The 23,655-nt window shown below is 32.0% G+C and overlaps 1 protein-coding gene across 1 annotated transcript; it reads left to right on the top strand.

Moving 5' to 3' along the window:
• Window positions 1-19,031: 19,031 nt before the first annotated feature.
• LOC127733036 (microfibril-associated glycoprotein 4-like) lies at window positions 19,032-23,401 on the top strand. The gene is made up of 6 exons (XM_052242303.1): window positions 19,032-19,189; window positions 19,827-19,940; window positions 20,570-20,700; window positions 21,039-21,135; window positions 22,063-22,227; window positions 23,110-23,401. The coding sequence occupies exons 1-6, from the start codon at window positions 19,105-19,107 to the stop codon at window positions 23,355-23,357; spliced, it is 840 nt and encodes a 279-aa protein (XP_052098263.1). The 5' UTR covers window positions 19,032-19,104; the 3' UTR covers window positions 23,358-23,401.
• Window positions 23,402-23,655: the final 254 nt, after the last annotated feature.

Genomic DNA, 23,655 nt, shown 5'->3' with positions numbered 1-23,655 from the left:
ATATGGTTTTAGTTGTATACCAATAATGCACTAGCAAATGCAGGATGCATTTCAAATGTCTTTCCATCATTGGAATGGTGTTGCTCTATTATTGATGTCTTAAAGTTGACATTATCTCCAATAATTCTTAGTGTCTTTTTGTTGGTCACTGCCTCAATTGCTGCTGTGTTGGAGGACCTCCTAGTATATCCAGAACGTACAGGGATTTTTGGTAGCTAAGGGTCACTTTAGATCACATCCTACAATTCAAACGAGAAAACAAACGTCCTTATTTAATATAAAGAAACAATTTACGAAAAGCAAACATGAAAGATATGAACCAACGACAACCACTACACTGAAGGCTCCTGATTTGGGACAGACACATACAGAATGTGGCGAGTTAATCGTGTTTGTGAGAGCTCAACCTACCCCTATCCTGGGACAGTGATGTAACAACACATTTAAGAACAAACTGTAAAATCAGTTGCAAATCAGTTTTTTACTGAAAGTTAGTTCAAAGCCAATTGCAACTTATAAATAAATCATGTTCTCCCAAACTAAATTTTTTTTTTAGGTTTTATAGCTCAATTGGTTTTGGTGATTTCAGTGTTTTTTTTATTCATTTCATTGACCCTCTTTTAACCTTAACAAACTGAGATGTTGATTTTTAGACGAAGCAAAATCATACCCTACGCCAAGGATAATTTGTAAAGTAATGTCTTACCATACAAATCCTTGCTTACGCTGACTAAAGTGTACAGGGAGTGTATCAAAATGCCGAAGTATTCGGAATTTTTATTGATTGGATTTGGATATAAACTTGTCAGAAAAACAGTTCCAAAAGTGTATTTAAGGACCGTCTTTTCGTTTGTACAGAAAGGAGGAGATGCTTTGGGTCATGGTCAATTATTTTTACTATTAGTATTGAAAAGCTTACTTTTCCGCAAATAATTTTATTGGGTATTTGCAAAAAAGTACTGCAGTTTACATATGTAGTAAGTTACCTACCATTTTCGTTAAGGAAATACATATCATTCTATTCTTATAACCTGGGGCTATTATACTAACTAGTATAATAGTCCCAGTTATAACATATAACATGTCCCAACAAGGGCTCCGAATTGGAAATAAAATATGTTTAATGTTTAATGTTTATATAAAATTATGCATTTAAAGATTGTATACATACTGGTTATCTGATTCTTCGACAAAATTAGACCGTATAAAAATAATGAGATATAGTATGATTGACAACGAGACAGCTAGCCAAATAAAGGCAACAGTAGTTAGTATACTGCTGTTCGAAATTCATAAATCGATTGAGAAAAAAACAAATCCGGGTTACAAACTAAAACTGAGGGAAACACATCAAATATAAGAGGAGAACTACGACACAACAGAAACACAACATTAAAATGTAAAACACACAGAAACGAACTATAATATAACAATGGCAATTTTGCTGACTTGGTACAGGACATTTTAAGAAAAAAATGGTGGGTTGAACCTGGTTTTGTGGCTAGCCAAACCTCCCGCTTTTATGGCAATGTTAAATATAACATTAAAATGACAACATTACATGACAGGACTACAACACAAATAAATGGGAGAACATATAGGACAGAGAAACATACGAATAATCAACAAAGATCAAAGGGCAAGGTTGTAAACAACTACAGTCACTGTTACCATGGTTACACTTGCATTGTATTGGAATTCATTTTTCTCTTTCGTATTGCATAAATACCGTTTCTGAATCAATAATTGAACTGCTAATATTTTAATAGAAATATACTTATTTTTTCAAGTCCACATATTAATAACACAACTCTTTCCTGGCTTAGAGCTGGGACATAATATTTTAGTATAATAGTCCCAGCTTACAGGAGTCAAAAATTTGCGGAATTGTACAGAATTTGCATATTATAAATTATAAAATACTATTGAAAATAATTGCGGGAAAGAAAGACAATTGAGTGAACTGGTATTTATCAAAACATACTAACAGTAAATGACCTGTTCTTGTTGCCCCTAGGTCTTTTACATTACCTATAACTGAAACAATTAGGAAAATGGTCAATCAATGTTTTTCAGCCTAAATCGCTGAGTACTACTGTAGGTTGTATTTATAATGTTCCTCTAGATATAGACGAACAGGATTTAGCACATATTTACAACTTCTCGTCCAATCAAATTGCTTGAATTTGCCTTCTTATTTTCATAGTACATACTTTTTCCGTGTAGTAAGTATCTACGCATGAATGACCACAAGGGTAAGATTTCATTGTATCGTTATCAAGATATTAAAACAAAAATTTCCACTGGCTATTTTGAAATAAAATGATGTGTTCCAAATTAGATTAAATAGTTTGTAATAAGTTTTCACGTTGATTTTTAAATATCCTGCTATTAAAATCTTTGGATCTAAAAAATGTTATTGACGATTGCAAGTTTCTTTCATTTAAATACAGAGTAACACATATGGTTCTTTATACCTTGATTAGAGTACAACGCCATCTTAACATTGTGATAATTTAACATCCATGCAATTACTTTGTACACAAAAAAGTGTGTACTATGAAACCATGAGAAGGGAAATTAAGGCATCTTGATCTCTTTCGTCATGAATTGGTTGATTGATTAATCATTGGTTGCTTAATGTCCATTGGAAAATATTTCATGCATGTTCAGGACGATGTCATGAATTGAAAAACCGTGATAATTTCTGAAGAAAATGTGCCACCTATATATATATATATATATACAACTCGTCTAAACATCAGCCCAACAATGTTAGATCTGTAAATTTGCTTTCGCTAATTTTTTGTTCTTCCCTCGCCGGGATTCGAACTCATGCTACTGAGATATCGTGACTCCAAATCGCCTGCACTGTATCCGACGCGCTAGACCACTCGACCACCTAGGCTTCACAAAAATAAAGCTTTCGATGGCCGGGTGTTACCTTTCCTCGTCAGTTTTAATCTAGCGTCGTAATACAGTACATGATATATAAGGCATGAAGATAGAATTGTTACAGATCAGCTGAAATATCTATTGTAAAGGATCCTACAAATTAATGCAAGATACAGTCACAGGAATAATTATATTTATAAGTACGTCTGAACCAGTGACAACTCTACAACAGATTGATCCATCGGATCACCAGCAGTGATGGTGATACATGGCTGTGTACATTCTGTATATACAACTCGTTTAAACATCAGCCCAACAATGTTAGATCTGTAAATTTGCTTTCGCAAATTTTTTGTTCTTCCCTCGCCGGGATTCGAACTCATGCTACTGAGATATCGTGACACCAAATCGCCTGCACTATATCCGACACGCTAGACCACGCGACCACCTAGGCTTCACACAAATAAAGCTTTCGGTGGCCGGGTGTTACCTTTCCTCGTCAGTTTTAATCTAGGAAATATAGGAGTAAGAGCAAAGACTGGTCGGCTCGGAATTAGAATAATGTGTCTGGGTAGGGTGACAAGTCTTCCTGCGGAATGTTACTAGGTGAACTAGCACATTAAAAATCCAGCACAGCTTGTCGGTACAAAGCAGGGTTAATATTCATATTACATTAACATTTTCTTGTCTGAATATGTATTTAATTTGCCACTGGACGTTAAACAGCCATCCATAATCCATCATCTTAAGCTAGTGTATCAATTTCTTAGAAAATATTAGTTGTGAATAGGCCATTCAACTAGGTTGGTGTATAGAAATTAATCTTTAGAAGGTCAACATGTCTGTTTGGCAAGTTTGACCTTTAAACAGTATCATGGTATACTGATCAATTTTATGTTTTAATTTCATGATTTGATTTTTTTCTCAGTAAGTATAGAATATTTGGTATAAAGATTCATTTTAAGGAGAACATGCCTATCTGAGAGGTATCCTTCGCCTAATTTCTTTGGTTCATTGATCCACTTAAGTTTTTTGTGCTTAGACCACTGTCTCAGCTTTTATTGTCAATCCTGTAATGAAAGGCACAGTAAGCAAGACATAGGGATAACAATCCGGCAGCAGCTGCAGTGGAAAATATTTGTATGAAGCTTTATATTTGAAAGGGTAGAAGACCTAGAGGCATTTACCTTGTATACAGAGGCCTTATGTTATGAAGGTTTTTTGTCTGTCATATGTCCATTGTCCTTGAACTCATTTCACGGTTCACTGACTCATTACATGTCAGTCTGGCAGGTTTCATCTGACCTTGACCTCATTTTCATGGTTTATTGGTCAATGTTAAGTTTTTGTGTTTTGGTCTGTTTTTCAAATACAAAAACAATGGGTCAACTGTGTTTGGTGTATGAAATGAATGTAAAGTGCCAAGTCTGTCTGCAAGGTATCATTTGACCTTAACCTCATTTTCATGGTTTATTGGTCAATGATAAGTTTCAGTAGTATGGTCCTCTTCTGGAAACTTAAAGAAATAGGTCAACTACATGTATATTTGGTGTATGGAATGATTGTAAGGTGTATATGTCTGTCTGGCAGGGTTTGTCAAACCTTGACATAATTTTCATGGTTCATTGGTCAATGTTGAGTTTTCTGGGTTAAGTCTGTTTCTTAGATACTATGTGCAATATGTCAACTGTACTTGGTACACTGAAAGATCGTAAGGTGTACATGTCTGTCTGGCTTGGTTTATCTGACCTTGGCCTCATTGTCTTGGATCATTGATACTACTGTTAAGTTGATGTAATACTTGTAGTAAAACTTTATATTTAAGACTATCAACATAAAATCAATCATGGTCAGTAAAACACGCGAGGCATTTCAGTGTGTGCACTTTCGTGTCATAATATATTAAAATATTAAAGGAAGTGTGGTATGATTACCAATGAGACCGCTATCCTTAAAGACAAATGGACATAAATGTGAACAATTACATAAAGACTTCAACGACTAAAAAACGCCATACAGTATAGCAAGCTATAAAAGGCCCTGGTATGACAAGATTTTAGAGCTCTTTTCCTAATGCTTGAAGTTTAAAGGTTTGATTGACTTGTATAAATGTTTGCTCAAACATTGTAATTAAGATTGACATCTGCAATCAATAGATTCAGCTTGTATACATTGTACTTAAATGTTATTGGATGGTAAGTATAATGTATACAAGCTGAAACCCCGCCTATCTATTGATTGCAGATCATGACAATGACATATTAAGCTGATTAAGGTTAGACCGAATATAAAGATTGATATAGGGTGAGATGATGGCTCAATTGTTATCAAATTATTTTATACATTACATTTATACAAGGCAATCATGCGATCATTTCTCCAAATTATTGTATCTTTTAAAAAACTAATCTATTGTTATATACCGTTGACATGGAACTTTATGTGATGGTCAAACATGGTTACTTACAAAGACTGTGAAAATACAGAGACAGTACAAACATCACTAAATATGTGATGTTTAAATCCATAGGATGTGAAATGATTCCACATTACTATTACTACAGAATTGAATAACCATACTTTTGGTTTTTTTTATATTAAGAATGAGCTTCCAGTTATCACAAAAAGCACTCAGGTTATTTACACTGTTTTGAAGACCTTCTTTACTCTCTGAGAGTATAATTAAATCATCAGCAAAAAAAAAAGGATCCAACGTTTGAATCAACTAATTTATGTGTCTAAGAGTCTTCATTTGTAGTGACTTGCCCTAAATCATTAATACAAATTTTGAAAAGAGTGGGACTGATAGAGTCCCCCTGTTTTACTCCCCTGAAAGTTTCAAAGGAGCTCGAACAAAGATTATTCAGTTTCAGAGCTGTTTCAGTTCTAGAAAATTGAATTTTCATCAAATTAACTCAAATTTTTGCCAGTTAAAAGAAATCCATTTCTCCATACAGAATCAAATGCTTTTTGTAAAGCATATAAAAGGTTAGAAGGAGAACACATTAGAATTTTAAGCTTGTTAGCAAGAAAAATGCTACATGAAAGTAACGCTAAAATGTAAATAAGTGTTGAAAAAAAGTATATATGTACCTTTCCTACATGTATGTTGAACTACTATATTCTCCCTGTTCTAAATCTACAGTCTCTGCTTCTTCAGAATCGACAATCTCGAGCTCCTCCTCACTAGTGTCATCACCATATATTATCATGTTTGATTGTATGTCCATGTCTTGTCACAGTGGTTGTTTTTATATATGCTGTGACCATTACATTTCTGAAATTATTTTTTAGGATTAAGATTAGATTGTATGGATTTTGGGGTTAACAGCATCTCTCTTAGGTTAGTATACTATTTATCATGTTTATTATTCATTTCCATATTTTTTTATAAGCATGGTAACATCGTGATTAAACCTCAATTCTTAACATAATTATTTACTTTTGGTATTAAAAAAAATCCTACTTAATCAACATGTTCAACCGATTAGGTTTTTCAGTGGAGAATGAAAAGATTTTGTTGCTTTTATTATTTACATGAATTATATATACGGTATACATTAGTACACAATGTAGTTTACATTTACCCAACAATCATACCAAACATACATGAAGATTGATACGAAAAAGGAAAGAAAGAATTATATAAAATTATTTCTTTTTTTTATCCGTATATACTTATCAAAGCTTATTAATTTTTCTACGTCAGACGTGCGTTTACTCTATACAAAACTCACCAGTGACGCTCAAATCAAAATAATTGTAGGGCCAAATAAAGTAGAAAGTTGAAGAGCATTAATATAATTAATGTAGTTTTTTTATTTGGTAGCTACAGTAGACTTTGCAATATGGGAAATTATTAAATTCATCAAAAAGAGAAAAAAGAAAACATTTAGGAGGCAACAAACAAGGCAGTCAGTTTTTTCAAAGAGAATGGCAATGGTGAGAGGTTGTCATGGAAAAGTTAAAAGCTCCATAGAAGTACATTCAAATGATGACGGTGATTCCTTTGGCTCATGCCAAGATGTGGATAGTAGTGTTTAGATTTATATGTCCCCACCTATGATATTAAAGTGGCAATATGTGTTCAAGACTGTCCGTCCGTCCGTTCGTCTGCCCCACTTCAGGTTAAAAGTTTTTGGTCGAGGGAAGCTGAAGTCCAATCAACTTGAAACTTAGTACACATGTTCCCTATGATAAGATCTTTCTAATTGTAATGCCAAATTAGAGTTTTGACCTCAATTTCAGGGTCCACTGAACATAGAAATGATAGTGCGAGTTGGGTATCAGTGTACTATGGATACATTTCTTGTTAAGTTATGATATATTTTGCATCAAAATACAAACACAACAGTCAGCAACCCTATAACTTAGATTAATATTTTTTTTCATTAAAGAAAGAACAGAAATCATCACCATTATGATTTTGTCTCTATTAGTTGGTGTTCTAAAATGCTATAGACGAGTTGTGAGGATTTTCAATGCATTATTAATGAAGAACATCAGGTATAAGTCATTCAACCTCTTGGACAACCTCAGGGGCAACCCAATCAACCTCAGGAGCAGCCACAACCTGTTCAACCCCCAGGACAACCGAATCAACCTCAGGGGCAACCCATTCAACCTCCAGGGCAACCGAATCAACCTCAGGGGCAACCCATTCAACCTCCACAGCAACTGAATCAACCTCAGGGACAAACCCATGCAACCTCCAGGGCAACCGAATCAACCTCAGGGGCAACCCATTCAACCTGTAGGGCAACAAAATGAGCGCCAACAACAACCAAGAAGGTCACAAAGAATACGTGACCGTGTTGATAGAATTAATCTTTAAACCTACCTGTCTGTTAATATGCTATCTGCTATTGTCATGATCTGTATTCCATGCTGCTCATTTTTTTAATTAGGTTTTTCAAGCTAAAACAGTCCTAGCATCTTTAAAATGAAGTGTCATTTTACACGAGAACACATCACTATGCAGCATAGTGTGATAAGTTTCTACTAATTCCCTGTCAAAAGGGGAAGTGTTAGGGTTATTCCACTCGTAAAGTACAAATACCTCACTCTTACTCATAGAGTAATTTTCACACAACCCACAAGAGAAGTGTAGCATATCCAATTTGATGATATGTTGCATAGATTTCATTACTTCATCAATTAAATCTATAAATTCCATCTTTAAAGTTTTCATTTTATTTCTGATGTATAGGTATCAGGCTTATATATCCTTTCCTTAATTAAAAGGTTAAGAGGTCAGCCTTTTCTTTACTAATTTTGAATGGTTTATTTTGCAATGGGGGTGTGGCAAATGGAGCAAGGCAATATTAAAAAAAAATATTGTTTACTGTAATTTTAATCATCTTTCACATTATTTAACTAGCAATGTTTAAAGTTCCTATGTCCTCTTCAATCATATATAAATTTTAGTTATAGGGTTGCTGACTGTTTTGATTTACAATTGAAGTATTTTGATGCTATGTGTATCTTTACATTCTTATACTTTACATTAACACATGTGTTTTCTTGTTTATGATCTTATTAATTATGTGTATATCTGTGATTTTTTATTGTAGTAGGTAGTTTATTTTTACATTTGTTTTTTAATGACATTCAACTTTTAGCTAACATGGCTAGTGTTTTCCATGATTTTAGCAGTATTTTCTATTTTGTGACGCTAAAATAAACTTAATCACGGGTCATTTCTATTGAAGTTTTTCATGATTTTAGCAGTGTTTTCTATTTTGTGATGCTAAAATAAACTTTATTACAGATCATTTCTATTCAGAATTTCATACTCATCATATTGTTTCTAAGTCATATTAAAATTGATCAGGTTTGATCATTTGTTTCAATGTTCATATAGTCATGATAGTATTGGCTTTGGTTGAATGATTTTTGTGACAGTATTAATGATTTGTATATCTGTGATTTTTGTAGTGATTGTTTTCATTCATCTTTCATCTGCACAATTTTAAACATTTTTTTTCTATTGTATTAACAAACTATACTTTATTTTAGTAAGGTTTGAATCACTGTTTGTAAAGTACTGTTTTTTTGTAGGATGATTTGAAATAAGTTGTATTTTTTTTTCTTAAAAAAAAGGTTTCATTCAACAATTTTCACTTTCAAAAACAAAAACCTGAATCTTGCATAAAATTTTTTTCCCAAGCTCATACATTCTAAATTATTCCAGGTATATTTTTCTCGTAAAATAATTTTCAACTTTTATCTTCTTTCATATTTACATTCCAAAACTTTTTAATAGTGCTGATTTTATACAAACATACACACTTTTAAATGTTTAAGATATATTTAAATATTGTACATTGGTTTTTGTTGAATGCTTTTGCATTTTAGTATTAGTTATTTGTATGTCTGTGATTTTTATTCTTGTAGTGGTAGTTTACATTCAACTTGCATCTCCACAACTTCAAACTTTTTATATATAGTACCAAAATATACTCATAACTTGTCATTCATTTCTTTGAATATTACAAGCACTACTGATGAGAATTAAATGTTTGAAATATGCATTTCTAGTGCATTAAAATTGGTGTCCTAATTTTTATACTCATTACTCATTGCATTGATAAAGTTTATTACTAGTCATTTATTGTTTGAATATTTGATTCCCTTTACATTGTTTTCAATTTTCTAAAAAAAAATCTCAGTAAGTATGGTTTCCTACACTGGTCATATAATACTGGTTTTGTTGAATTTGTTTGTATTTCGAATAAGTTGTAAATTTTTGATTTTTTTAAAAGTTTTCATTCAAATTTTCACTTTTCAAAAAACTTAAGTATTTAGAAAAAACAATAGTGTTCACTGAAAATTTCATTCCAAAGTTTCTTTACCCTAAATTATCATTCAGGTCAATTTTTGTCATTAAATTTTCAATTTTCATTCTTTTTTTCCATATTCACATTCCAAAAGTTTTTATTGAAATTTGGTGCTGATTTTATATGAAAATATACTTTTACATGTTTTAGATACCAAAATACTGTTTGTTAAAAATTTATATTATTTTTATTGAATGAAATAAAATTTGTTATAAGAATGTCTTCATTTATTTCACAGGTTGTCTTTGGGGTTACTCATCCCATAATTGATATTTCACATCTGTTGATGTTTGGTATGTTGTAAAAGGTTTTGCTTATGTAAAGTTTACCTGCTGAGTCAATTACCTACTTTTAATGACACAGGTTTTCTAACCTGCTGTGTTGTTTTAAGTTGCATATGCTGTAACATGTATACGTTCTTTGAAAAGAGAAGTCATCAAACTATATTTCTCATTTATTTTGGGTTCAAAATGAACTTTAATTACTAAAGGCGCCATCAAATTTGAAATCCTGGGAAAGCTTGTACGGTTTCTTTGTCCTCACAAACATTTAGAAAGATAATTATTCTAAATCAATCCGTGTTTACTGCAAACATGACCAAAAAAATCTCTTAAGAAAAAGGTTGTAATTTTGATAGGTACCGGGTAATCGAAATCACACATCTTGTATATTTGACCTTAATAAAATGGTCACCCTCAGTCAAGGATCAGAAAGAAATCTATGGAAAGTAATGAATCACAGACAAAACGTTTAATTTTATTCAATATTTTTTATGTAGTGTCACATTTAATGCATTATCTATGGACTTGTCTATAGCATTCTGAAGTCTCTCCAGATAGTTCCATTGGTTCAAGTTCAGATACAATCAAAATGAAGTAGCTTGTCCTTTGTGAAACCTTCTTATGTCCAGTATAACTGATGCTTGATACCTGCACACCCTCACATATAATTCGTTGTCTGGTAACTCAAATGACTGAATGCAATGAGTGTCATTCCAGGGAAAGCCTGAATTATCTGATAGCTGTATACACCCCGTTTTGTTGTATCCTTTATCAATTTCATATAAAGAACTGATCAAACCATTATCGTACATATCAGGGATAACATGATGCAGATTCCAGTTATTTTTATTACGCCTAGATGGAAATCATAGTTGCGGTATATTGAACTGATACTAAATCCAATACTAGCATATCTTGTCATATACGATGAAGTTGAGCTGATTCCATGGCTGATTTTAACAGATCTACCAACCATGTCTATTTATAAGGGAAAACATTCCTTTGCAAAACATACCATACATTCCATTGACGTCACACATTCCTCACATTCCAGTCACCTGAATGCAATATACCACCCAGACCCCCTTCAATTCTCCCAGGATTCCCAAAAGCAAACTACTAGTGACGCTCGAATAAAAAAGTTAAAAAAAGCCAAATAAAGTACGAAGTTGAAAGGAATTGAGGACCCAAAATTTCGAGACAAAGGTTTTGCCGAATACATGTGAGGTAATCTATAACTGGGGTAGAAAATATCCTGAGCATTTCCAAAATGTCAAAATTTTTAATAGGACAGTCACTCAAAAAAAAAAAGAAACAGCTAGAGGTCAGAATACCTTAAGTTATGATTACCATGTTTGAAAGTCACATGTCAAGCTCTTACTGCCGTGTCCTGAATTTAGATAAGAAAAGCGAAAATTCACATTCGCGAGTGAAATTAATATTTATGTATGCCCGTGGTTTTTTTTTTTTTTGCGCAAGAAATAGTCAATAGAAAGCAAACACACTGATACTCTAGATAAGAATACGCATTTGCACCATCACATATATTAATCTTGGCTCAAATCTAATGTTTAATAGTTGAATTCGGATGTCAAACTACCAACCTCAAGTGTTTGGACGCCGGATTCATTGCCATTTAATATGGAATTTGTGTGAACGCAAACCAATAGTGTGTCATGTAAACAGGGTGATATATTATGTAAATAAACCAAGACGTGTAGGATAGCTCGTCAACACAATGAAGACAATTTTCAAAATCGTACCATATTGCAAAGATTTAGATGCTATAAGGTTGAAATTTTAAAACAAAAACAAAAAAGAATTGAAATTTAATTATTAACATACATTCTCGTTAATGAATCTTTTCCGAAAATTTAGAATATAATATCAATAAACACAAACGTCAAGTATTTACTGATGGACATGTTATTTAACAAATCAATCTATTCTTAAACTCTAACTTTCCACTATGAATATATTGCTATGCAAAATATAAGCAGAGACTTATAAACACATACTAAAACAGTATACAATAATTAACGTACTGTAATGAAATTTTTTTATGATTATTGTAAAATATTAATTACGTTTTTTGTCAGATGCAAGGATTTAAAATCCTTGTGAATTGAAACCATGCAAATATTTTTTCATTCACTACCGTTTAAAACTTAGATATTAACTTATGTATACGCATCCCTGCTCATTGGTGCTCATATGTTGCATATAATTTTCATAAATGTATTCACTGTTCAGACCTGTTTGACACAATACACGTATATATAACATTTTAAATTGTATTCTATTAAGGATAAATTTAGTCTCACTTTAAACTTAATAATTTTAATGAACATTCTCTTGATCTGGTAGTATCTATCAATGAAATTTGATATTTTTGACAGAAAAATCCTTTTCTATGATTATCTTTCTGCTTTCCGACCACTGTGTTTCCGGCCTAAGACAAAGATTTTCTTATCGAAATTCAGGACACGACAGTAAGAGCTTGACATGTGACTTTAATACAAATCCTTGCCTAAGATAAATATTTATAACAGAAATATCGTTTTGAAAATTTTCTTCATGCTTTCCGACATGTTCCCAGGCTATGATTGAAATACAAAATATCACGTGATAAACGTTCAGAAATAATCAGTTTATTTTGGGACATTATATATTAATAAATTATTCCCAGGTTTATTGTTACAATGTACAACCAATAGTATTAAAACTACATACACAACACGTACAGGGACCGTCTCAAAGCATGAATTATATAATTGCATTATCATTATACTTGCTATTTAATAAACATTTGCTTTATTGAAAACAAATATATTTTGTCAAAAGGCAAATAGGTTTTTGCATATAAATGATTTTTTGACTGCAACCTAGTCTTTATTTCTTTACTACCCGATCTACAAATGAACTTTGATTGCTGGAATATAAAATGTCACGTGGTAGCCTATCCATAGATGCACCGTATCAAAGACATGTTTAACTAACTACCTGTATAAATGATCGAACATTTTCGAGACATTCCGAGAATCTTGTTTCCGGAAATATCCGAATATCCCATAGAAGCTTCCAAAACTCACCAATATATAGGCGTGAACCCCTGAGGGGGTTTGCAAATATCATTGGGTCAGTTCGCATGCGGGTGCACCGCGTAAGGATCTACTTTCCCTTTCATTCACAAAAATCGCACGTGATTTTATTGGCAGAAACGCACGAGTTTTTTTGGGGAATACTACTTGTCATTGTTTCAATAAAGTTGGTTTTAGCTTTTTTGATCAGAAAATGTACGAAAAAACCCATAAACTTACAAAATGTGCATTATCCGCAGTATTATTCAATTAATTGATTGCTAACCATACTATCCCGATCTATTTATAAGCTTGAATGTTAAATAGTCTGGTGCTGTTCCGAACTGTCTTCTTTTCCTGTTTCTTGAGAAAGATTTGTTTAATCTGTTCAGTTACTATAAAGTGATACAATTCATATTTAGACGCAACACATAAATGGTGACCAAAAAGGTATAGCAATCGCAGGAGAGAAGCTTAAAACAAAAATAAATATAAAACATTCACACTTTCGACATTTTTTCTGGGACAAGGAGATGTGGTTTCAATGCCAATGTATAGACAGTTATTCATAGACAAAGGAACAAGTAAGCGAATAAATTACAGGTTATCGTAGGGTCTTTAACGTTTCTACGGTCCGGATTGAAAAATAAATGACATGACTTGAAAAAAAAACACGAAAAGCGAAAGTAAATAGACCAAAGTTGAGTTACATCCATTGAAATATTTGAAATAATTATGAGGTCACCAGACATGAGAGTTCAGATAATCTACAGACACGCTGCCCTCACCTGAAAAAAATATAAGTGTCTGCTATGGCAAGCCGTTTTACCATTTATTCTAACCGCAAGATATCTCATATAATATATAAGATATCTCATAAAATATATAAGATTTCTTATATAATCTAGATATCTTATAACTATAAGATACCTTATAAAGTTACTTTATAAGATACCTTACAAAGTTACTCTATAAGATATCTTATACACTTTATAAGATATCTTATACACGTCATAAGATATCTAATATACTTTATAAGATATCTTAAAAAGTTTATAAGATGTCTTATAAAGTATATAAGATATCTTATAAAGTTTATAAGATATCTTATAAAGTTTATAAGATATCTTAAATATTATATAAGATATCTTATATATTATATGAGATATCTTAAAGTTAGAATAGATAGTAAAACGGCTTGAAATATTGGTGGTATAATGCATGTCACTACAGCAACCCGAATGGCCTCTATCTGAAAGGGAAACATAAACCAGGTGATGATGGCGTCAATTGGAGACTATCACTACTCACTAAATAAACAATCATGATGATTCAAAAAGCCTAGATGGACGAATATCATTGATGGATAATAAATAATGCAAACTTTCATTTTGATCTTTTCTTTTTTTACTACCACACGTATCTATAATGTAGATTGTCTCATATCTTCATTGGATTTCGGTTTTGGTTTTGGTTTTCTTGCTAAATATGTCAGTGTCATAGTCGGTACCTCATTACCAAGGTAATGATATGACCACAGATTTAATCAATATACTGACGTACTGTTAACTCAAATGACCCCATGATTAGATGGCTGGTGAATAACTCATATAATTCCACCTCCCTGTAGACTGCTAGAAGTAGCGTGAAATTGCTTTCTTATGTCGATTGTCAATTATTACAAGCACATTTAGGACGATAACATATTTAACAGTTAATCAAATGGGTAGGTACTGTCATCCATGTCCAAACTAATCAAGATGTCGATATCGACATTATCGACAATGTCGACACGATATCGAATCGATCTCGATAAACTTATACACTCATGAAATAACAAGATGTCGATTTCGTTGATGAATTAAGACAATGGCATATTATTGCTGATTAAGATTAGACCGATTATAAAGATTGATATAGGGTAAGAAAATGGCTCAAATACTATCAAATTATTGTATCCATTACTTTTATACAAGACAATCGTGGTGTAATCTATAAATACAGAGACAGTACAAACATAACTAAGTATGTGATGTGAAATGATTCATATTTTAAACTGGAAAAACATGGTTTATTTGTTCGCTGAAATTGATTTACTAGTAACTGAAATTTGATAGCTTCAAGTACTCTTTGATTAGTAATTTGGCTTTTTAACTATTTGTTGATGTGTATCGTGCCAATATGATGAGTCAACCCCTTTCCAATAAATTGTTACATTATTTTTTGTATATTTATATTCTGGAACTATACCACTGTCTCATATGTAAGGAAATGGCTTAGCGCTCAAAAACGTGTTGAACCAAGCAACATCCTCAATGTGACTGTCACTACTCTGAAGCTTTTGAAATCGGTGGTAGCCGTTGATTGCTGTCTACCATATTTGTTTTACATTTTAAAATAATCAGAATGTTTGTTTCTCCACTTGTAGACGTTGTCATGCTGGTATAAGTCTTGTTCAATGCCGAAGGCTGTACGGTCACCTAAAGTTGTTTACATAATTGCTTTTTTTGTGTCTGATGGTGAGTTGGTTCCCAATGGATGTCGTACAACATCTTCTTATTTTACCATTGCTAAATACCACAATTGGATTAAGGTTCAAAAGCTAAACTAAATGAAATGAATAGAGAAACAAATCACGAAGAAAATTTTAAATGTTGATATCGACTCGATATCATCAATATCCACAACAGATGAACCAGGAGAAACTGTGTTATCTATATTGACAACTGAAGCAAATATACATTTGGAATATACATAAGTTGTCGATATCAACTTGATATTGCTTTAGAAAGAGATAACAATGTGTTTAGTGGTTCCCTTTTTCTTAATTTTTTTTAATTGAAATAACGTTGTGTCCACTTGTGTCCACCTGTAACTCCCGTTTCTCTCATTATTATATAGAAATAACATAGTGTCAACTTGTGTCCGCTTTTATCCCCCGGTTTCTCTAATTTTATCAAGAAATAGAACTGTTTCCAGTTGTGTCCGCTTGTCTCCCCCTATTTCTTTAATTTCATACAGCATGTGTCCAATTGTGTCCGCGTGTAGCTCCTATTTCTTTAATTTCTATATAGAAATAACTTAGTGTCCACTTGTGTCCGCTTTTATCCACCGGTTTCTTTAATTTTATAAAGAAATAGAAATGTTTTTAGTTATTTATGCCTGTAGCCCCTATTCATTTAATTTTCATATAGACATATAATTCTTGTCCACTTATATCCGTCTGTATATATGCCCTGATATATTCTATACAGAAATTGTATTGTGTCTACTAGTGTTCGTCTGTATCCCCTGTTTCTTTAATTTAATATAGGAAAAGCACTGTGTCCAGTTGTATCCGCCTGTAGCCCCTATTCCATAATTTTGTGTAAAAATGGAAAATATTGTGTCCACTTATGTCCTATTTCAAATAGAAAAAGCACTGTGTCCGCATGTATTCCCCTGTTTCTTTAATTTCAAATAGAAAAAGCACTGTGTCCGCATGTATCCCCTGTTTCGTCACCAAATTCTTTTTATATAAAAATAACGGTGTTTCCACTTGTGTCCGCCTGAAGCCCCTGTTTCTTTACTTTAAAAATTGAAATAGTGCTGTGTCCTGTTGTGTTCACCCGCTGTATCCACCGGTTTCTAAAGAAATAGCATTAAACGGAACGGATTTATTTTTATATTGAAATTTCATGTGCCTTAGTCACCGGATAGTCCTTTGGTCATACATTTTGTTTCGTTGATTTTTGATTTGCCCTTTTTCGTGTCGTTAAACATGAAGTTGTCATTTACAGTATTGAAGGAGTCTTATGTTTCTTTCAATCAGAGTTCGACTTACACTCAGACAAATTTCTATACCAAAGTAAATTCACTTTGTATAATAATTATGTATAAGCGAATCACAAAATAACTAATATTTTATATCAAGAACCAAACTGAAACCAAACTAATTTAATTCTCCTCCTTTTACTCTTTGAAAGCTAATGTTCACATTTGCTTAAGACAAACCGATTTTCATCAGAAAAAAATACTTCAGTACAATTAAAATTTTGGAATGTTCAACTGCGTTGATAAACATTAAAACTTTTTACAGTATAAGAGCATAGTTCCCCATAGTATTAATGTAAAATATATAGATCTGTAAGACATCTTCTTGAGCATAACAATTATAATTTTTTTTTCAAATAAACTTTCATTGTTTTATTTTGTATTACATAAATATATACGTGAAAAAAGTATAACACAAATACTGAACTCCAAGGCAATTTCAAAAAGGGGAAGTCCATAAAAACTGACAAAATCAAACGATATAAAAATAGAGCGAATTGAAAAGTTTTTTCTCCATCAAGTCAAGAAACAAATAAGAAGTAAAAATCCAGTTTCTTTTTTTTTTTTGGCTTAACCTGTTAATACTCCATAAGATTTTATATTTACGATTTTTGTGTACATATTTTGCTCCCCAAATTTTCTCCACCAAGAGTACCCATTGAAAAAGACTTGATAGCGCTTAGTTCAAATTAAATTTGGTATTTGACTTATCTTTTAAATATTCTGATATAAGAAATTATCATATGTTAAAATAATGGTTTTGGGGGTTTTATTTTCTGCACAAAGTTGGAACTTAGTCACCCCCTCCTCTTATAGTACCGATGGGTAACGGAATGAAGAGGATAAAGTCGTATTCAAAATTAAAACCTGATAGGGTGTAAGGTCATGTACCTTTACAAATTGCAAATGTTAATTTAAGTGCATGAAGAACACAAATGTACCAATTGAAAAGAAATCCTTTATCATGGGAATTTGTTTAGTCGATTATATAAGCGCACTCTAGGAAATATCTTTGAAATAAGTTGGCCAGGAAGATTCTTATTCTTATGCAATGACCAGAGAATTCTTTTGTCTATCATTGTACAAAATTTCATTGTATTCCTTTGTAACCCATTAAACAGCTCTTCCGTATTGGCATTATTTAATGTTTACCCTTCCTGAGTACCCACTATCATCTTCAGTGTTGGATAACTTTCGTGCTGTTCAGTCTTTAGTGGTTTTTTTTAGTGTTTTGTGAATTCGTTTGTTTATCTTTTCGTCGAATTCCGTTTTTTGTCATTATTGTATTGGTCTCTTTTTGACTTGTGAGCTTTTTTTCTGTTGTATCTTTCTTCTCTTTTTTAAGTGAGACATTTTGTCAGTAAATTTCCAGGGCATAAAATTATACAATTGCTATAAAACTGCTGTGGCTTTCTCTCAGGCAAATTTGGGATAAGACAAAATGTGCAGTTAAATGCTATCAATATTGTAGACGGCTACTTTAAAACCAAAATACTTTAGTATCAATGTAAATTATGTATCTTACGTTTGAATAACGTTTGGATATTCAAATAGTTTGGCCTCAGACATCACTGAAGAAACGTTAATTGTCAAAATGTGCATCCAGTGCAGTACAATTGGTACATGTTATGCTATTTTGGATGACTTAATAAATATAAACTGTACATGACTGTATAAAATTACATGCTGAAATTTAAAAAAAGTTGACTCAATGTAAGGATCCTTTATGCGCTTTACTTCAAATTTTTGCTACGGATCATTTTTATCCATTGTTACCCTGAGCTTTGGCGCTTACCGGAGACATACTGTCATTCGCTGCCGAAAATTTAAAACGAAGCAAAAACAATGTTATCATTTCAAACTTAGATGGGTGTATTATATTCATTTCATAAATTATTTGCACTTAAAATTCATTAATATTTTTTAAAATCATCTGTCACCAGAAATCAATTTGACGATCAACTCTCTGTATATGTTTTTTTTAAGGAAACTTATCTTGCATTATTTAGCTTTATTATAAATTCACAAAACATAACATATCTATTTCGTTATTAGTCATGCAAACATAATACAACGAATATATTCAACTTGCCAAAAAATGTAACACCTTTTAAAAATCAATTTACAGTCCGTGTATATAAACGATATTTCTAAACAGGTTATCAAACTTTCGGAATACACATTTGAGACATCATTATGATTCTCTATACGACTATATTGCTGATTTTCTTTACGGGAAACACTTGTGCAGAAACAACGCCAGGAAAGGACTGCGCACCTGGTATACTATTCTTAAACTATATTACTATAGTTTTTTGATCTTTTAAATTAGTTGAAAAGAGGATATAAGACAATTACAAGATAATTTAAGCATTTTTTTACCTTTTCAAAATTATTTTCTGAGTTTCATTTCATTTGTTGTTAAAATGAAGGCGAAAAAATACGAAGGGACATTCAAATTCATAAGTCAAAAATAAACTGTCAACGCCATGGCAAAAATGAAAATGACCAAAAGACAAACAAACAACAGAATACAAAACACCACATAGAAAACTTCAGACTCGTTATCTGTGAAACAGATATCCCATAACGGTCAACCAACTCGTGATGGCGTCCGTAAAATTTTCAAAGGGATGATTTCAACTTCTTGGTTTAATAGCTTCATTGTAAGCAGCAATCCCCTATAAAAGAAATCATGATATGAAATGCAAGCCCTGTGATATCATTAATTGTATTGATGGCTAAATTAAGTAAAATGTATTTAATCATTGTTATGTGATCTGCTGAAGTTATTAGATATATATTTAGACAAAATGGGAAAAGGCAAATCCATATTTATACTAATGGGACCATATTACAATATGACAAACTATCATAATGTATAATGAATTATTTTGTGAAATCAAATTGTTTTGTAGCTGTTACTTTTTCTGGAGAAGCAGCGACTAAAGTCGTTGAGTTGCTCTCTGACAATTGTGCATGCAAAACAGCCAAAGAAGATGATGATGATGAACCCCAATCCTCATGCACAGGTATGAAAGCCATTTATATAATTCATTGCAATGTAAGTGATATAATGTGGTAGTAAACAATTATTCTCTTAAAAAAGAAAAATAGCAAGAATACCGAAATCAAAACGGAAGTTCCTTTACCAAATGGGATAATCAAAAGCTCAAACACATCAAACGAATGAGAAACAACTGTCATATTCCTGACTTGGTACAGGCATTTCCTCATGTAGAAAATGGTGGATTAAACCTGGTTTTGTAGCTAGCTAAACCTCTATCTTGTATGACAGTCGCATAGAATTCCATTTTTTGTTTTAATTTTTTAATAGGTAAAATTGTAAAAAATGGGGTACAGCAGTCAACATTGTGTTATAATCTTAATCACTATAAAATAAATAACTATTTCAACAAAAATGTTTATGTCGAATTAATACCAATATTTTAGATACATATATACATAAACATTAATACCAATTCACAAAAAAGAAAGTACATAATGTTTTACCTAAACGTTGTAATCAAAATTATTATAACTGTATTGCTCGTTTGTTTAGTGATAATGAAGTGATTTAGTTCACCACAAGTTATGCATCAAGTACTCTGTGGGCAAAAAAGTAACGTGTTTTTAAACATATATATATATATTTTTTCAGTAAAAAGACCAACTGACTGTGGTGACCTTGACAAATCAACTTGTAAAAGTGGAATTTACAAGATTTTTCCAGATGAAACTTCTGGTTTCAAAGTTTTCTGTGAAATGAAGAAACATGGCGGGGGCTGGACTGTGAGTTTGAAGGGAATACTAAACAAAAAAATCAAAAAGATGTGTTAATGAATTAACAAATTAAAAGTTTTAAAATACTAGTAACAAGGTAACCTTTAAATAATGTTTATATAGAAAAACCATTTTACTTCTATTTTTTTGTTATATTATCATTTTTATTATTATTATTATTATTATTATTATTATTATTTAATGCTTTTTTTCGACAATACACCAAACACACCACAGACTTTTTGTACTTTAGTACTTGAAAGATATTACATTTTCCACTGCGTTGCTGAATTTCAAATGCATTATACGTTTATGTGTACGTATTTGTTATTGGTTGTTATTTCCAGGTTTTTCAACGTAGAATGAACGGAAAGACACAATTCTATAGAGACTGGGACTCTTATAAGCGAGGATTTGGTAACCAGAATGAAGAATTTTGGTTGGGTAATAAATACTTTTACATATATATATAGAGTTTTATTTGTGAGTTTCAAGAGTTCATTTACTTGTACTAGCATTTTACTCATAAAGGTAACAAATATAAGAAATGACCTTTAGATTATTCTTTGTAACTTGATAGACCAATTTCTAAAGGTCTTAAATTATCATACTGTTGCTTAGTCATCGCATGTTTTATCAATCATTTTGTTATTAACACCAGAAGGCTTATTCAAACTTTGAAAAATTACTATAATGTTCTCTTTTATTAATTGCATTCCTACTCAAATTACATTCTGCATTGTGCATCACACCAAAACGATGTCTTCCTGTACTGTTTATGACTTTGCATGCAGTATGTCTATTCCGAAGCTCAGTCAAAATTGTAGAGTCAGTGTAGGTCGGCGTGATTTTATATCAATACAAAGTTGTTTTTTTCTCTCTTTACTGTTACTATGAGCATCATTTGATACATTATTGGTATAAGTTTGTTTGATATTATGCTTTTTGTGATTTATTTTGCTGGTATTAAATTGTTTACTGCTTTTCTGTACTGCTTTTATCATACATTTTTAATGTAGCTTCCTTATTCCACTGACAAAAATTATAAAAAAGTGTTAACATCACAAGTTCATGTTACCGTCTTGTGCCCGGAAACTCTTCATTGTATCTTGATGTTTAAGTCGTTAAAGGAATACGGTTTTGATGCTTTAATCAATTACAACTTGTATATGGGCAACATAACCTTCGACAACACACAGGTGTACGAACAATGCGTCAAGCTCTAAATCGTTCATAGTCTATACAAATTTTGAATAAATTTTACAGAAACAATCAAGACCTGTCATTAACACCTAATTCTCCAAATAACCAAACATTTTTAAAAGATATGTCATTAATAGTACATTTCGACTTTATTCAATTATATATTAGGTAACGACCATCTGCACCACCTTACTTCTCAAGGAAAATACAAACTGAGGATTGATATGGAAGACTTTGAAAACAACCGGAAGTATGCCCTGTATGAGAAGTTCGGTGTTGGTAACGAAAGTTCTGGTTATATTTTGGATGTTAGTGGTTATTCTGGTGATGCAGGTAAGCTTTTTGTTTGTCTGAACCTTTAGAATTAAGGATTGTAATACCAGACCATATATTTATTCATTTTTCTTCTTTGACTCTCAATTTGATGAAGGTAAAAAAATGTCTGATTATGTAATAATCTAACATATTTTTGCAGATCTCAAGTCTACTATTTTCAAAATTAAATCTACATTTTCAAAGAAAGCCATTTTACACGTTTCCAATCGTTTATATGTGCTTGACTAAAATAGATTTAACGCTCTTTGGCATACTGAAAACTTTTAATTGTTCAAATCAACCTTGTCTTACTTTTAATGTTACCTCTGATTCGGTTGCAAAGGATATCCAAAATTAAGCTATCAAAATGGAGAGAAGATATAAAGAGTTGTTTTGGTTAATGAGGAGGGTCGAGCACCCACATGTGCCTGTCCCATACCAAGACCCTGTAATCCAGTAGTTATCGTTGGTTTTATCTTCTATAATAATTGTTTTCGTGTATTGTTTTAGCTTAAATCAAACTGTTAGTGTTTTTTTTTAATTATTCCTCATTTTGTCGTCAGAGACCTTTCATAACTATAATAATTAGTATATATATAGCAGTGGGATTTACTAATTTTCTATAGCCGTATGGTTACCTGAAGTTGCTTTGGTCTATGGTGGATACTTATTTCATTTGCAAGCATCCCATATCTCCTTATTTTTATACCAAATACAGCAAAACAAAAAAATATCAAATATTCAACAAAAAACGTAAAAAAAATTATCATTTGTTGTATCAAAATATTTTTTTTACATCCGAATATATAGTGACTTAGTTAACAATGCCATTGTTGTTGTGAAATTAGATATGACTTGAGTATTTGAAATCCTACTGTAAAATACAAAGTATATCTTCAGGAGATGCCATGGAATTTCACAATGGGCAGAAATTCTCAACAAAAGATAGAGATAACGATCCTTGGGGCAAGTCATGCGCAGTGGAATACAAAGGAGGTTGGTGGTATAATGCATGTCACTACAGCAACCTGAATGGTCTCTATCTGAAAGGGAAACACAAATCATTTGCTGATGGAGTCAATTGGAGACTATGGAAGGGCGATCACTACTCACTGAAAGAAACAATCATGATGATTCGCAAAGCCTAGATGGATGCATCTCATTGATGGACAATAAATAATACAAACTTTCATTTTGATCTTTTCTTTTTAAAATACCAAACGTATCTATAATGTAGATCGTCTCATTTCATTGGATTTCGGTTTTGGTTTTCTCATGCTAAATATTGTCAGTGGCAGAGTCGGTACCTCATTGCCAAGGTAATGATATGACTGCAGATTAAATCAAAGTACTGGCGTACTGTTAACTCAGATGACCCCCCATGATCCGATGGCTGGCGAATAACTGATATAATTTTACCTCGCTGTAGAATGCTAGAAGTAACGT

The sequence above is a fragment of the Mytilus californianus genome, unplaced genomic scaffold (genome assembly GCF_021869535.1).
Source record: "Mytilus californianus isolate M0D057914Y unplaced genomic scaffold, xbMytCali1.0.p SCAF_3, whole genome shotgun sequence".
Taxonomy (NCBI): Eukaryota; Metazoa; Mollusca; class Bivalvia; order Mytilida; family Mytilidae; genus Mytilus; species Mytilus californianus.
The sequence above is the reverse complement of the archived record's forward strand: the minus strand, read 5'-3'. Positions and strand labels throughout refer to the sequence as shown.

Bases quoted from the DNA above. Each gene is read 5' to 3' on its own strand.
- LOC127733036 (XM_052242303.1), top strand. From the start codon at position 19,105: ATGATTCTCTATACGACTATATTGCTGATTTTCTTTACGGGAAACACT. The intron at 19,941-20,569 runs GTATGAAAGCCA...ATATTTTTTCAG, and splicing joins ACCCCAATCCTCATGCACAG to TAAAAAGACCAACTGACTGT. The intron at 20,701-21,038 runs GTGAGTTTGAAG...TGTTATTTCCAG, and splicing joins AACATGGCGGGGGCTGGACT to GTTTTTCAACGTAGAATGAA.